This window comes from Lissotriton helveticus (assembly GCF_964261635.1).
Source record: "Lissotriton helveticus chromosome 1_1 unlocalized genomic scaffold, aLisHel1.1 SUPER_1_unloc_17, whole genome shotgun sequence".
Lineage (NCBI taxonomy): Eukaryota > Metazoa > Chordata > Amphibia > Caudata > Salamandridae > Lissotriton > Lissotriton helveticus.
In genome coordinates, this window is record NW_027611656.1 from 1,533,892 (window position 1) to 1,551,416 (window position 17,525).

Genomic DNA, 17,525 nt, shown 5'->3' on the forward strand with positions numbered 1-17,525 from the left:
AATTCATGTCATGCTGTTATTGGAATTAATCTACTGGTGCTTAGTTACCTGAGAATGTCCTGTAGGCATTCTTGGGTTAATGTCTGTTAGAGCCAGTTGATTGCTATACTGGCTCTCATTCCATGTAACTAAATAAATCTACTCAAGACATTAATATTTGTATCCTGCAAATTACTACATGTTTGTGGCGACGATCGTTACATGGAGAACCCACATGTGCAGCTATTTCATCAAGAAGCGGATTCATCTTCCTTCTATCAAGTCTGAATTCCTTTGAACTGACTACATTTTCATTTTATAATTCACAGACGACTTTCATCCATGTCATGGACTTTCATCCATTAACTGCAGCTGTTACGGTGGGGCGACTATATTTTTCTTTTTCATCGCACGCTCCTGCTGCTGTGTTTCTGAATTGAGGAATTAACTTTTCTACCTTGCCCGTATACACCAATGACTCTGTTTCAGTTGGAAGATTTATTTCATCCACCAGGTGTCACTATCGCATTTGGAATTGCCTTAATTAAGCCTTGAGAAAAACAATCGTCTCATCTAACTTGTTATTTATTCTGCACTTAAAAAGACTGTCTCCGCTTTATTATTCTTTTGCACAGTGCACTGTCGGATCTTTGATGAAAGAATCCTTTATTTTAAAACTTCCTCCAAAAGATATTAATCTGTGAAAATAACAAGTAGCGAAAGGCTTTTACTTCACTTTATGTTGCCGAGCTTATTTAATATCTTTAAATAAACAGCTCTTGAAGTGTCTGCAGTGGGATAATAGATTCCTTATCTGTGTTCAGCCGAGCGTGAAGGGAACCTGTCAGCAAGTGAATTATGCTGTACTCTGCCTACAATGTTAAAACTGTTTAAATAAAAAACGACTGTGTGTATGTGCTCAACATTGAACAGCATTGTATGACTGTACTTGCATTTTTTGAAAACGTCTGTTCCTACGTTCTGAAGTGTCTCGAGGACTGTCTTCCCTCTCCATTTTCGAGCCTCGACCTCTGACGCATGACGCTCTTGAGACTGTGTCGTCATCGCGCTTCCAGGAATTCTGTTGCTTGGCAACTTACACAACTTATCAGTGCGCTGATGCACACAGCTCCATTCCTGATATTCTACGGAGGTTATCAGTGCGCTGATACACACAGATTTATTTCTGTAATTCTACGGAGGTTATCAATGTGCTGATGCACACAGCTTTATTTTTGGACAACCCACGGAGTTACTCAGTGCACTGATGTGCACAGCTTATCCAGTATTTACTTCTACTTTGGTCTGAAGAATACAACACTTGCACAGCTTGTTTTATAAATTTATTCACACAGATTGGTATTTCGTTGTTTTGTGTGCACGCTGATGCACACAGCTCTTGCCTCATGCTTTGATACTCCTTATTATTAATATTATATGCGTGTATACATTTTTTTATTTTGTGGTTATTTATTATATATTAATCTAGCCTGCATTTTTTTTCTTTATTGGGAAAATGTGTACCTTACAATCAGTCAATCCTCCTCCATCTTTCTTAGACACTCCTGGTGAGCCTGCTATTAGGTGGGAGGTGTGGCATGATGCCTTTCAAACATATTTAGGGGCTATAGGTGCATCTAGGTTTGCTGCTGAAAGAAAAAAATGCTTATTGCTACATTCTTTGGGATTTGAAGGAAGGTCAGTGTTTAAACATCTTCCTGATCTTCCTGTAGAAGATCCTCCCTTAAACGATGTTTATTTAGAGACTGTACAAAAACTTACATTGCGTTTTGACAAGCAACCTAGCCTCATGGTCCTTAGACATAAGTTTTTTAAGAGGAAACAGTTAGATGGTGAAGATGTTGATTCCTATATATCTGCTTTGAGGAAATTAGCTGTGGATTGTAGGTTTGAACATTTTTCTGACCAGCTTATCAGAGACCAATTTGTATGTCATTGCAGAGAGAAAAGCATCAGACAAAAGTTACTCTCTTTAGGTGACCCTTCTTTAGATAAAACTTTAAAGATCGCTGAGAGCATCGAAATCTCTATGGTTTCTTTAAAGGAGTTGGAGGAAAAGATTATTGAACCAGTGAATGCCATCAATTTTAGTTCTTCTAAATCATCTAAGAAATCAGTTAGGAGTGGTTATACCATTCCTGGGAAGTTGTTTAAACCTTCCAAGTCTAACACTACAGTTGCCAATACATGTATAAGATGTGGTAATATATCTAACCACAAGGGATCTCATTGTCCAGCTTCTAATGTCACTTGTAATTATTGTAAGAGGGTTGGACATTTCGCTAAGGTTTGCCTCAAATTAAAGGGGCAAGGACAAAAGAGTTTTAAAAAACCCACTGCTTGTGTAATTGATTCAGATTCTTCTTCTGATGCCGAAGTTGTTTCTGTTGTTACTGAAGATGTTGTTGTGGGAGACCGTAATGATTGTGCGGATCCCATAGCCAATTTTAAAATTGGTTAAAAATTTGTGAAACTTTTAGTAGACTCTGGTGCAAAAGTAACTATGATAACGCAAAAACTTTTCGATGAAACTCGGGAAGGTACACAATCTCTTCTTCCTCCTGACCGTGCGCCAGTGTCTTATGAAGGCCGGAAGATTGATCTTCTTGGTTATTTTGAAGATCAGTTATGCTTCAAAGGAAGGAAGATAAGGGGCAAAATGTATGTAGCTGTCAAGGGTCTTGATATCTTGGGCTGGTTCCATCAGGGTTTATTTAAGATGATTTTGAGGCCTGGTGCTAAAGACCAAATTCTTGTTGTTGATTGTGCTGATGAAGTTTTGTCTCTTCAAAAAGCTTTCCCATCAGTTTTTGGTGGGGAACTTGGGAAAATAAAGGGATTTAAGCACAAAATAATTGTCAAAGATGGTTCTTTGCCAGTTAAACATAAACTAAACATAAACTAAGGGGTGTACCCTATAGTGTAAGGAGAGATTTAGACAAAGAATTGCGACTGCTCTGTGAAAAAGGTGTTATCGAGCCTACAGAGTCATCTCTTTGGCTTAGTCCTTTAGTCGTAGCCAGAAAAAGGGATGGCCAACTTCGTGTGTGTGTAGATTTAAGGTCAGTGAATAAAGAAATTAGGGTCGATTCACATCACATACGAAGGGTGCTAAGATTTTTAGGTCTCGCGACCTATCGATGCGCGCATGCGCATCGAGCGGAGCGAGAATTCAAGCGGCGAAAACATCATGAAACCACCAGCTTTTTGCTGGCGTTTTCATGAAGTTCATGTGAACCACGTGTTCAAACATGAACGCGCATCAGCCTCCCTCCATTTGCCGCACAGCACATCAAAGGGCTTCGCCCAGCGTGCGCTCTGCGGCTTCTCGGCTTCTCCTCCCCTAATTACGCCGCACACAGCCTTCCTTTCATTTCTCCTACCCCTCCCCAGCCAGCTTCCCCCAGGCCGTGTTCCCTCAGATATGCTATTGCATATCGTTTGCTACCTCTTGTATTTTGTTGCTCTTGATACTTGCACAACTGTCACTATTGCCTCATGTAACATATCGTTTGCTACCTCTTGTTTGTAATTTGCAGGAATTATAACATCTAAGTGAATTATATGGACTTCATCCCATGGGATGTATAAGCATTAGTACAGTTACTGAGTTACAGTATAATACACTGTTCGTGGGACAGCGCTCAATACACATGTAAATAATACTCTCTCGGGGTTCTGAAGTTATATGCAATATATTCGGTTTCGCCTAGAATTATTATTATGCCATTAAAAAAACTATATAATATGCATACCTTTTTTGGGGTTTCTTGAGTTGATGTGTGCTTTTTGGCTGAAGAGACCGGATGCGTTCAGCAATACATGCTTATTTTCTGAACTCTTTCTCCCCGCCCCTCCCCCCCCTCCTCCATCGTAGCTCTGTCTGCTCCCCCAACCATCCACCCCTTCCAGCAGAAGCTTGGTGTTTACATCCACTTCCTGGTGTTTTCTACACAAGGTGATTTGTGGAATTGAGACGACATTGATCTCGACACACACACACCAGCCGTCCGAGATTGGCGGCACGCTTGCTTTCCTTGCAATAACTGCTTACGTGACAACGCGCCTGCATCAATGTTAGATTACCCCAACTACTTCTGTTAATTACAGCCTCACACCCATCCACTCTGACACAACCGCACTGAGCAACATCGCTTTTTTGTTGGCAAAACGGACTACGAAAAGTTGGAAGGAAAGAAGGGTCTTTTAATCTTTGATCGGTCGACACCTGGTGGTTTTATGTGGCAATTGCATCATCTTGACATATTTTCCGTATATTGTAACGCCACAAATAACAAGCATTGGCATTGCCAATAGGTCTCGCTTGTGGGACCTTATAAGGATTTAGTTTTGCAGCACAATATCCGATTATGCAACAAGGATATTGTGCTGCAAAACTAAATACTTCTAAGGTCCCACAAGCGAGACCTATTGGCTATGCCAATGCTTGTTACTAAGCTTGATCTGGCCAGCGCCTATCATCAGATTGAGCTGCACCCAGAGACGCGTCATCTTACAGCTTTTGTCTCTCCACTGGGAACGTTTCTATATCGACGTATGCCGTTTGGTTTGGCATCCGTTGCGTCGGTATTTCAGCGTGTAATGTATAACATTCTCAGTGGAGTAGATGGAGTTTTGGTTTTCCAAGATGACGTGCTTATTTTTGCTAAAGATTCTTATTCACATGACGAGATTTTGCATAAGGATTTGGGGCTTTTTCAAGAACATGGAGTTGTTCTTAAACTAGAAAAATGTAAATTTTGTTGTACAGAAGTGGAATATTTAGGGCATATTCTCACTCAAGATGGAATCAAGCCAAGACCAGGACTATTAGATGCCATTTCTAATGCTGCTACTCCCACAGATAAGACAGGTGTGAAATCTCTCTTGGGTCTCTGTGAATACTATTCGAGATTCATACCACATTATGCCACCATCGTTCGCCCCATCGGCAATTTGTTAAAGAAGGGAATTACATTTGAATGGTGTGAGGAATGTGTTTCTGCTTTTAAGAGGGTCAAAGACAGTCTGAGTGCAAGTTCTATCTTGAAGCCTTTTGATCCTAGTTTACCGTGTTGTTTGACGGTTGATGCCAGTCAGGTGGGTTTGGGTGCCACCTTGACCCAGGTAGAGAATGGTGTTGAAAGAACAATTGGATTTGCTTCCAGAGTTTTACGTGCTCCTGAACTGCAATATTCGGTCATAGAAAAGGAACTTTTAGCGTGTGCATGGGCCATTGATAAGTTTCGTTCTTATGTGTGGGGTAAGCGATTTTTATTGCAAACGGATCACAAGCCTCTTATAAACATCTTAAGTGGGACTATAACCAAGTGTTCTACCCCCAGGATTATGCGCATGGTGAGCAGGTTGTTACAATATCATTTTGATGTTAAGCATATCCCCGGTGGCAAGAACGGAAGGGCAGATTTCTTTTCACGGTTTTCTGGCCCAAACTCACTTGATGACGATGTTTCTTTTGCTGATCTTATTGATGAGGATTGTGAAGACTGTCTTGCTGCCAGTGTTGATATCCCTGAACTTAAATTTTGTTCTGAGGAGTGGATGCAAGCTTTTGCTAATGACTCTGTTCTTCAAGAAGTTTGCAATTTTATTAGGTCTGGGTGGCCAAGAGAGAAAGTTCTTTCACTTTCTCTTCAACCTTTTTCTAAGGTCGAAGACGAGTTGTCTGTGGAAGATAATATTCTTTTACGCAATGACAAATTAATTCCACCACAAGTGTTTAGAAAAGGTATTATAATCAGGGCTCATGAGGGACATTTAGGGTGTTCATTTACAAAACGTTGCATTCGTGATACCTTTTGGTGGCCAGGTATGGATGCTGAGGTCGATGAGTTTATTTTGGATTGCAGTATCTGCAAATCTTCAGACAAATCTCTCAAAACTTGTGTTCCTCCACTTATTCCGGTGGAATGTCCAGATCATCCTTGGCAAAAGGTAGGAGTTGATGTGATGGGACCCTATATGACTCTCAGTGGTGGTGCTAGGTTTATTTTAGTGATGATTGATTATGCGTCAAAATGGCCAGAATTCAAGTTAGTCAAGGATGTTGACTCGAAAGTTGTCATTGATTTCTTGAGTGATGTTTGGAGCAGAGAAGGTTTTCCGGAAATTCTTGTTTCTGGTAATGGAAAACAGTTTGTTTCTAAAGAATTGGAAGATTTTTTGTCTACTTCTGGGGTCAAACATAGTAAGAGTTCCTTATATTATCCTCAAGGAAATGGTCTTGTGGAGAGGATGAATAGGGTGGTTGGTGATTGCGTGAGATGGGCAAAGGATAGGAATTGTGATGTTGTCAAATCTCTTAGGAGCATGTTTTGGTTTTACAGAACCACTCCTCATTCCTCCACAAAGGTTTCCCCTTTTGAATTAATGAGGGGAAGGAAACCGAACACTTCTTTTCGTCCAGGTTGGATGTCAAAGTGGATTAAAAATGAATCTGATGTGGAAAAGTTGATGTCTTTTGCAAAAGAAAGTGCAACTATTACTCAGGAAAAACAAAAATCAACCTTTGACATTAAGAAAGGGGCAAAATTGTGCACCTTAAATGTTGGGGATTGTGTCAGAATTAAGAAATCCACTCATGTTAATAAGGAGGAGTGTAAATTTGGTCCTCCTGTCAAGGTTATCAAGATAAGTGGGAATGCTGTTAAAGTTGAAGGAGGGTTTTGGTGGAACTTGAGTAAAGTTGCTAAAGTTAATTGTTCTGGCCAGGAGCAACCTGGTAAGAGTAATTATCAGTCTACTTCTAATATTGTTATTAGGAAGAGTTCTCGTTCTATTGTTAGACCTTTTAGATATAGAGAATAAATAATGGATGTTGTGGATGTTTGGGGGTGGGTCCCTTATTTGATTTGTGTTATGAACATTTTCGTGTTCCCTCTGCACTCTTACTACTTTTGGGTCCAAAACATGATGCCTCTTGGAATTCCTTTATCCTGCCAGATTGCACAGAACTACTACATGCTATGACAACTCTTAAACCGGCCAACCACTGCAATGCTCCTCTGCCGGCAACATTTTTTAAAGAACTCGGCCATTCTACCGCTTTGGTCGAGGATCATTCATGAATCGCTCCTGCAAGGGAGCATCCCTGACTGTTTCAAAATTGGGCAAGTAACTCCCATCCCTAAGAAGCCCAACTCGGATCTATCTGAACCTAACAGATAGAGGAACATTCATGAATCGCTCCTGCAAGGGCGCATCCCTGACTGTCCCAAAATTGGGCAGGTAACTCCCATCCCTAAGAAGCCCAACTCGAATCTATCTGATCCTAACAATTTCCGACCGATCACCAACATCATGACACTAGCCAAACTCCTCTAGAAATGCGTCCACAAGCAGCTATGCGACCATATAGAGAAATTTCAACTACTTGACCTTTATCAATCCGGTTTCAGAGCAGGGCATAGTGCCAAAACTGCTCTTAATCACATTGTGGATGATGCTTTAAAATGCTTAGATCAAAATTTCCCCTGTCTTCTGATCCTTCTGGACCTGTCTTCTGCATTCGATACCATCAAACAAGAAAACTTGATTAATCTTCTTCAACTTATGATGGGTCTCTCGGGGCAGGTCCTAAATTGGCTTGCCTCTTATTTACATAACCGCACTAAGTGGATTAAACTCAACAGTCCCTCGCATCTAGTACTGCGGTCAGGATTGGAGATCCGCAAGGGTCTGCACTATTGCCCACTCTCTTTAAACACTATATGGAGCCTGTCACCGTCATTTTGAACAATTCTCAAATTCATTATCACATGTACGAGGACGAAACGCAACTGTACCTGAAGATCTCTTCTCTGGAGGACATTAAAACCTTAAATGAGGCTCTCTCTCTGTCACAACAGAGGCAGGTTGACTAACCTTGAAAAGCAGGGTACAGCAGGAGCAAGGAAGAGGCTAGGGAACCCCTTCCCTGATTGCGGTAATACCTGCGAGTTGTGAATCAACACTCCACAGATATCACCTCAGCAGGGGAAAGGGAAAAAAGGGATAAATGAAACAAAAAGGTTGTGGCAGCAGACACTCAATGGCTTGGGTAGAAGGAGTTGTAGGCTTCACTCCTATGACAGCCTCTTGTTCCCTGTAAGGGAGACACAATACAACAGGCATAAGATACCCCCCTAACCCACTTAGTGCAATATGTATATATATAAATAATGAAAACGTGACCAAACTCACTTCACGTCTACCACAATCATCCTGACAATGCAAAAGGCACAAAATGTAAAAATGAAGTAAAGAAAAGACTAAGAGTCATTTGTTTCTGGTTGTTCAGGGTTGCAACACTTCAGCAAGATAAAGTTTCAACAAAAGTGTAGGGAGTCAGTAACTAAGAGTACTTCTCTGAAAGTGCCACCTTCAGCCTTTCTTATCCTCCCGAAAGATGCGTGTATAGTTTGGCTCCATTTATACAAGATTTTGATAAACATCCTGTTGACCTCCCAGATAGACTGTCTCCCATCCGATCCTCTCAACGGCTCATCTAGGCAAAAATAAAATATTAGCACAACCCAAAAGATGTTTTTCTGAATGCACCCGTCCTGCGGGTAGAACATCCAGAGGAAAAAACAATAGAAATCAACTTGTTTCTTCACAAGCGCTTCTGCGAGGGTCCAGAAAGCAGGGAGGCAGTGATCCGGTAGCAGGAAATCAGGCTAGTAACTCGTTTTTGGCGCTCCAGCGCGAACACGAGCCGTAAGCCTAAAAATGCTGACAGCCGCAGCTGGCGGGTCAAAAGGTTGCAGTCACGCTCCAGCGCGAATGCGTAAAGAAAAAAAGTAAACCTGGAAACACCCGCGGCATAAGGCTCTGCAGGCGAGTGAGGAAACGCGGCTTCGAGTTTCTATCAAGGTCGGGATATCACACAATGCGGCAACCCCTGGTACATCGGCAAGAATACACGGGCAGGCATACAGCAGCGTATCTCCTCTGATGCGGACTGCACCTTAGAACACAGGTGACAAGCATCGGCCAACAGGAAAGAGGAGCATATATAGGAAGCAGTAGGACAGATAGTAAACAGTGAAGACAGAGCCCTCCTACAGGTTTTATGGGACTTGTAGTTCTCTGTCCTTATTAGTACATTCATACCTTCTGGCTGCCAATCTTACACCTCCCTGGCTGAAACGTGACACTCGCAAACTCAACAATGGTTAGCCCAGAACCATGTTTTGTTGAATACCCTCAAAACTGAATTCCTGCTGATTGCCCCACACAACCACTCTGCACCGATCCGCGAATGGCTAAAACAACTCACAGCCCTGAACTGCACCCATCACGTGATGAATTCCGCTAAATCATTGGGCATTACCTTAATATGCAAACTCACAACAGCACCACCATTAGGGGTGCCAACTTTCATCTTAACACAATTGAGAAACTCAACCCTTTCCTTCTGCCAGAAGACTCACAGCCTGCAGTACAATCCCTGGTGATATCTCGACTGGAATATGGCCTGGTGACCCTTGCAGGGCTTCCTAAAGCGAGCTTGGCCCCTCTCAGAGCCACGCTCCAAAGCATCGGCCAGGCTCATCACAGGCTCCAAAAAACACGATCACATCACACCTGACCTTTTGCAGCTCAACTGGTTGTCTATTGAAGCCAGGATCCATTTCAAAATAGCTTGCTCACACACAAAGCCCTCCATTTCAACACTCCGGCCTATCTGGCGAACAAGCTTGTTCTTTCTGGAGCCGGTCAGAACTTAAGAAGTACGTCCACACTACTCTTGAAACCTCCTAAATTCAGAAAGGAAAGTACATACAAACGTGCTTTCTCTGGCCTTGCACCTAGAACTTGGAAAGATCTGCCTACGGAGTTGAGAACCAATTCCTCCACTGCCTATTTCAAGAAACAGGCCAAATGGTTTTTCCTGAGTGGTCATTAACTGCACCTTAATGTACTATTTCTCTAGTCCCCTTGTTGACAGATTTGAAATTTTTTCCCAACGTATCTTTTGCTACGTAGTTTTGATTGGTTGTTAAACTGTTATTTTACTCTAGGGCTGTTTCGGAACTAAATATCAAGATTACTTCGGGGACGGATTACAGATTTGACATTTATTCTACTATGCTGTGACAGGCCAGTATATGATTGTTTCACTGAATGTTACAGGACATTTTATTTTTGCACTATATGAGAAACTGAACTTGTAGGTATCTGACTTTGTTTACTGTTTATGGTTTACTCCTTGTTGTTTTAAAAATGTTCAGGCATGCTTCGGCCTCTATGTACAGCGCTCTGATACCCGCAAGGGTCATGTTCGCGCTTTAAAAAACATTTAAAATAAATAAATTAAAAATACATTTACTAGTGTGTGATTCTACACATGCAAAACATTTATACCTGGCAGCTATTATCTGACTAGTTTTGTTTTCAAACGTTGTTGAAAGAGCTGCTTAGTCCTCCAACTCCAACTCTTTGTGCATAAATAAGATAAGCAGCAAACAACTCTTCTGGGGACACAGACAAACTCACTGACACCAAGAGAGAAACAGTAATACCGGTTTTTCACAGGCCCTGGGAAAACCCATTGTCCTGCTCATCATACAGACCCATCTCCCTCCTAAATGTTCATGCTAAACTATCCACAGGCATTCCGGGCCAAAAACATACTCCGTTCATAATGACCTTATGACTGCAAGCCACAGCAGTGGTGAGATAATACTGCGCGGTTAATAAAATGGATGCTTTCCAACACTGAGAGGATACTGGACACAATGTCCGCCAAGGGCCCGATTTATATTTAGGCGGATGGTTTATTCTGTCATAAATGTGGCAGGTATCCCGTCCACCCTATTAAAAGTGCATTATATCCTGTGGCAATTGAAATAAAGCGGACGTAATCTGTTATGTTTGACAAAATAACCTGCCCGATAAACTCTAAATGAGGCCCCATGTCTGCACCAAGTGTTGTAGAAGGAGCGAGAACCAGTATTATAGGAAGAGGGCCTAGAAGCAGATATAATGCCAGAGTCACTGAAAAGCGATCTGAGTTTGAGAGAGAGGACCGATAGCAAATGCACCCTTCAGTCTCTTGTTGGAACACCCAAGAGTGTTTCATAGGATGCTTTTGTCTTCTTATTATCTGATACCTGAACCCTCACCTGGATCTCCCCCTTGAAGGAAACGGCCTCCAGGTGTTGTGTTTCCTGAGGCTCTGCTCCCCTCAACTAAAGGGTCAATGTGGTGACACCCAAGCAGCAAGTGTCCATGTGAGGCCGCAGGAATAGGATCCAGTGTACACGAATACAACGCCTAGTACAGATGGAAGCAGACGCAGAGGGTTACACCCACCTACCTGTGTGCCTCCTCTGTACTTCATAAGCCCCTACCTGTGCACCTCCTCTGTTTATACCTCAGAGGCACCTACCTGTGCACCTTCTGTAGAGTGAGTACACAGACCAAGGGGAGTAGGGGAGCTGAAGGACATGGAATGAGGTATACCTGGATAAAAGACATATGGGATGGAAGAAATCAGACTTCACCTGTGGACAACAGACACCTCCTCCTGCTCTACCAAAGCCCTGTTGAGTCACAAACTAGCATCCTGGCCTTCAGACAGACAACAATAAGTTAAATAACATGGAAAGCGATTATTAATATGCACACATCTGTTGGATTGGGGGATGTTTCAGTTAAATTATTGGTTGCGATGGATTCTCTATAAGGAATAAATTACTGATATCCTTGAATATTAAATGTCATGATTTAATGTTTGTTTGCCATATCTGTGTGCGCAAGATAAAGACGGGCCTTTGCAATCAGCCCCTCATTCTGTTTCACAGAAAACCCTGGAAGGAGCTGCTGATTGAAATACAACAGGATCTTAACTTTACCTACGTTAGGAAGAACTAAAGACTCACTTTTTAAGTTGTCTTTCAGGGCAGAATCAGTCAATAGTTCAAGGGAGATGGATATATATTACGCTGATAGAAAATCCACCTCAACTCAGGATAATGCTCCAGTCTTCCAGGTTAGAAGGATCCAGAAATGCTTGAGCCCGGAGGGCTGTAAAATGTGTTGAAGGTGACTTAGGACCTTATTACGAGTGTGGCGGTCTTCCAATTAGACTACCACAGCGGCGGTACCAGGCAGACTGCCAAGCCCATTGAGAGCCCGCCGCCGGATTATGACCTAAATCCATGGTGGGTGGGCGGTGCAGCAGCGGTCTCGGAGCGGCTGTATTAGGCTCATTAGAGAGCCTAAACATCATACCACCACCTTAAGAGTGCCTGCAGCACGTTCCTGCACCATGTCATGCATGCCACACTGTGCAGGAACAAGGGTGCAATTCCACTGTGTGGCACAACATGTGCCCCCCGCATGCAACCCCATTAGCAGAATCGTCCGGGGCCCTGTGAGGGCCCCCTTACTTGCATGTCCTTTATCCTTTTCATGGTGGGATCCCCGCCAGGAAAAGGGCAGTGGATATGCAGACCGTAATGTACTTGGCGATGTCGGCATTGGCACTGCCAACATATTCAGGGTGTTTGCAGACCGCCTCCACAGTGGGATCCTTGATCCTGGCGGGGGGGCGGTCCCACCACCACAATTATAATACGCCGATCAGTCGGCCAGGATGGTGGCATTTGGACCGCAACCCTGAGTACGGCGATCATGAGGGCCGTCGCACTCATAGAAAGACTCTTAATGAGCTGCAAGGTAAAGGCAGGAGTTGGCATTTGAGCTGATCCAGTGTGAACAGGAAAGCAGTGTGGAAAAAGGTGTCTGGAGTTACCTCTGTCATATATACTTCCTAAAGAGCTACCTTTGTTATACACTTTCTGAAGAGCTACCTTTGTTATACACTTCCAAAAGAGTTACCTTGGTTAAATACTTCCTGAAGAGTTACCTTTGATATACACTTCCTGAAGAGTTACCTTTGTTATACACTTCCTGAGGAGTTACCTTTGTTATACACTTCCTGAAGAGTTACCTTTGTTGTACACTTCCTGAAGAGTTACCTTGGTTAAATAATTCCTGAAGAGTTACCTTTGTCATGTATACTTCCTGGAGAGTTACCTTTGCTATACACTTCCTGAAGAGTTACCTTTGTTATACACTTTCTGAAGAGCTACCTTTGGTAGATACTTCCTGAAACTGAATTAACGGCAGCGCTTCCTGATTCCTCTCTTTTTCCAAAATCTGTTCTGTTAATTGAAATCTTGTCCATGTGTATCCACCCAAAACTGTACCTGTAGCACATGAGTGCTCTGTAGCTGCCCTCGCCTTAGTATTTTACTCTGGAACATTGGTAAATCACTGCCTTTTCAGAAGTAAATAAGATGTGACATGTTCAACCGCAGTTTTAATGAAATATCCATGTATGGTAAAATGTTCCTCACTAAATTTCAAATATGGTAGAGAAGAGATGTCTTATCCAGCTGGTTAAATATTGTGTATTCACATTCTATTACATTTGTATTTAGTAATATTGCATTTCTTTACATCCAACAGAGAATAAGCCTTAAATGCACAGATTGATTATGAATAATGAAGATAACACATCAAACCTGCAAAAATTATCAAAAATAAGGAGCTCCAAAAACATCAGAGCAATCAGAGGCAGGGGACGGATCCAGGAAGACGCAGTCAAAGGCAATTCAGTGAGTGTCCGAGTCTGAGCTCTGCACCTCGACACCCCAAGACGAAGAAATGACCTCAACAAAACCAAGACAACAACACTGACAAACCACCTGCTGTATAAACAAGCGTCCAACACCAGCTTTGATCATGAGGCCGGTATGAGAGTTGGAGGAAGGTCTCGTGTCTATTTGGGATCCATAGTTTGGAACAAACTCCCTCTTCAGTTTTGAGCTGTTAGCAACATGAAAATGTTTAAAAAATGTTGAAAACTTGGCTTTTTGTCCATGTTGGAAACAACCGGATTTACTTTCTTTTCTGACCTGTGCTTTGCCCCGGGACACTCTTTGGAGTAGCTGTACACATTACGAGTCGCTTCATTATCATGATCTTGCTAGAGCAGTACTTCTCTATCTAAACTGACACCAGACCAGCATTCAGTGCTCTAGGTGTATTGTTAACTCTTTCAAGCCAAACCACAGGAACCAGGGAAAAGCACAACAAAGTGGAGCCTAACAACTGAAGGCTAAAGGAAAGGGGAGATCTGCTCTCTAAAGTACAGAGTATTGTCCCAATTTGCACCTATCGGAAGGAAGATTAAGCTTTACCCGCAAGCATGCAAAGCCATTATCCAATCTAAAGATGCAATCACCCACAAGGAAGCCTTACTGATATTATGAATGTGGCAGGTATTTAGTGAATCTTGTATTTTATTGTTAAATCGGAAATCAAGCGTCCAAAATATCACATATATACAGGGAAGGTGAAAATAACGCAAGTGGTTTATTAACTATGCTGACCCTTCAGGAAACACGTTCAGGAGACAAATCTGGCAATTGCACTGAATATGTCAAGAACTTTAGCCAGTTAGAAACCATAAAAGAGCATCAGCGAATACAAACAGGGGAAAAACCATACCATTGCAATGAATGTGTGAAGAGCTTCAGTCGGTTAACAAACCTCCAAACACATCAGCGAACCCACACAGGGGAAAAACCATTCAAGTGCACTGAATGTGTGAAGAGCTTTAGTCAGATGTCACACCTCCAAACACATCAGCGAACACACACAGGGGAAAAACCATACCATTGCAGTGAATGTGTGAAGAGCTTCAGTTGGTTATCACTCCTCCAAACACATCAGCAAACACACACAGGGGAAAAACCATACCATTGCAGTGAATGTGTGAAGAGCTTCAGTGGGTTAACAGACCTCCGAAGACATCATCGTACACACACTGGGGAAAAACCATACCATTGCAATGAATGTGTAAAGAGCTTCAGTCGGTTATCAAACCTCCACACACATCATAGAATACACACTGGGGAAAAACCATACCATTGCAAGGAATGTGTGCAGAGCTTCAGTTGGTTATCACTCCTCCAAACACATCAGCGAACACACACAGGGGGAAAACCATACCATTGCAGTGAATGTGTGAAGAGCTTCAGTGGGTTAACAGACCTCCGAAGACATCATCGTACACACACTGGGGAAAAACCATACCATTGCAAGGAATGTGTGAAAAGCTTCAGTCGGTTATCACTCCTCCAAACACATCAGCGAACACACACGGGGGAAAAACCTTACCATTGCACTGAATGTGTGCAGAGCTTCAGTCGGTTATCACTCCTCCAAACACATCAGCGAACACACACGGGGGAAAAACCTTACCATTGCACTGAATGTGTGAAGAGCTTCAGTCGGTTATCAAACCTCCAAAGACATCAGAGAATACACACAGGGGAAAAACCTTACCATTGCACTAAATGTGTGAAGAGCTTCAGTCAGTTATCAAACCTCCAAAGACATCAGAGAATACACACAGGGGGAAAACCATACCAGTGCAGTGAATGTGTGAAGAGCTTCAGTCAGTTAACATACCTCCGGAGACATCAGCGAATACACACAGGGGAAAACCCATACCAGTGCAGTGAATGTGTGAAGAGCTTCAGTCAGTTAACAGACCTCCGGAGACATCAGCGAATACACACAGGGGAAAAACCATACCAGTGCAGTGAATGTGTGAAGAGCTTCAGTCAGTTAACAGGCCTCCACACACATCAGAGAATACACACAGGGGAAAAACCCTACCATTGCAGTGAATGTGGCAGTAGTTTTACTTACTTTTCAGCATTAAGAAATCATCAGCGAGCTCACAAAGGGGAAACAAATCTTTTAAATGCCATGAATGCTTGAAAAGCTGTAGTCTATTATCAATCCTAAACAGGCATCAGCGAACACACACAGAAGAAAAGCCTTCAAGTGCAATGAATGTGTGAAGAAATGTAGTCAATTGTCAAGCCTATGTAGACATCAGCTTGCACTCACTCTGTAAATACCATACAACTGTAGTGAGTGTAGAAGTACCTTTAGGAAATCTTTCGCGTTAAGGATTCATCAGTTAATGCTCACAGAGAAAAAACCTTTCAGGTGCAGTGAATGTGTGAATATCTTCTGTCAGTTATTAAACCTATGGATACATCAACTAACATACACAGAGTAAAAATGAGCATTGCAATGAATGTCAGAAGTGATTTTGTCAATTGCGAACACACCTGGGGTAAACTTTACAATTGCACTAAAAGTGTGCCAAGATTGTGTCAATTTCTGATCCTACATAGCCTCAGCAAACACACACCTTCATTTAACTCACTTAGAAATAATCCCAGATATGCAGTGAATTCAGAAAGAATTTAAGAACATTAACAATAATATTTACTCATCTGAGGACATGGACAGTAGCAGAACAGTGCCGTTATTGTGAGATAAAGGAATTACAGGAACAAGTTTATAATTATGTGGGATATTCAAATACCAGATGACTGAAGACTCGACTAGAAGAAAAGAAGAACACCAAAGATTTGTAGAATATTAAAAGTGTCTGTTCCCAGTGATTGTTCACTTCGGTACACATAGAAAAAACAATGTGATGTAACACGAAATCCACTGGGAGACTAGCACAATGTGGAATAAAAGAAAAGAAACACTGGTGGTGTTTATTTGGCGATGAAGAGTTACAAAGAAAAGCATCCAAGAGTTCCTGTTCATGCTACCTGTAAAAGTGTAGTGAAGATACGGTTCTGCCTGCACACATTGCTACATTAGCATAAGTGAGTTAGCTTCTCAACAGCATTTTGCTGCTTTTGCACATGACACTACATGTTTCTGTTTTTATAAAGACAAACTGCTTGCTTTTCCTTCACATGAGAACAGTCGTTTTTCACATCTCTAGACTCACACTGCGACCTCAAGTCTGTACAACCTGTTCAAGGTTAAAATAACAATCTATGCTGTAGATGCAGGTTGATCGACCCACGCTCTAGACACAACACAAACACAGCTGCTCATTTCTGAAACTCAGGTGCTTTTAATATTGCACGGCATGCATGAGACTAATATTTGGAAAAACCTTTCCATCGACAAAGAGCTGTGCTGATCTGGGATGTGATTCACTTCACCTGACCTTGGAGGTATGCGGTCCCCGTTTTAACCTAGAGATCCTCTATTATTATAATACCTAGCTCCTAGCAAGGGGAGGGTGGTACACAAGGCGCTATAGACCTGGTTCCACTATCATTATAATATGCTTTCTCCCTTTGTATTTTATGGAATTGTAACAATGCTGATTGTATTGATTTTATGCATCTTTTTACTGATGTTACCAACGATACTGCATCTTAGAGCACGTAGTTGAAATAAACATTTTAAACTATACCTTGTCTCTGATTACTCACATTGTGGACATTTATGAGAATAAATATGAAATAGTATTCTTGATTCCCACTATTCCTGAGAGGTCCCAAAATCACTTGTTCTGGGTTGTCTAATCATTGATAGCTTCGCTTTAGTACGGAGAACGAATGAGACCCTGATGCTAGTTGGATAGGGGTTCTGGGCACTGAGGTGGGTTTTAG

At 42.1% G+C, this 17,525-nt stretch overlaps 1 protein-coding gene across 1 annotated transcript in view; it reads left to right on the forward strand.

The window, feature by feature from the left end:
• LOC144805652 (uncharacterized) overlaps positions 1-17,325 on the forward strand; it is a 130,619-nt gene extending 113,294 nt beyond the window's left edge. Inside the window, exon 3 of the mRNA XM_078672174.1 lies at positions 13,483-17,325. Coding sequence (XP_078528300.1) covers positions 14,401-15,807 — 1,407 coding nt within the window. The 5' untranslated portion in view covers positions 13,483-14,400 and the 3' untranslated portion in view covers positions 15,808-17,325. The remainder of the gene's footprint in view (positions 1-13,482) is intronic.
• Positions 17,326-17,525: the final 200 nt, after the last annotated feature.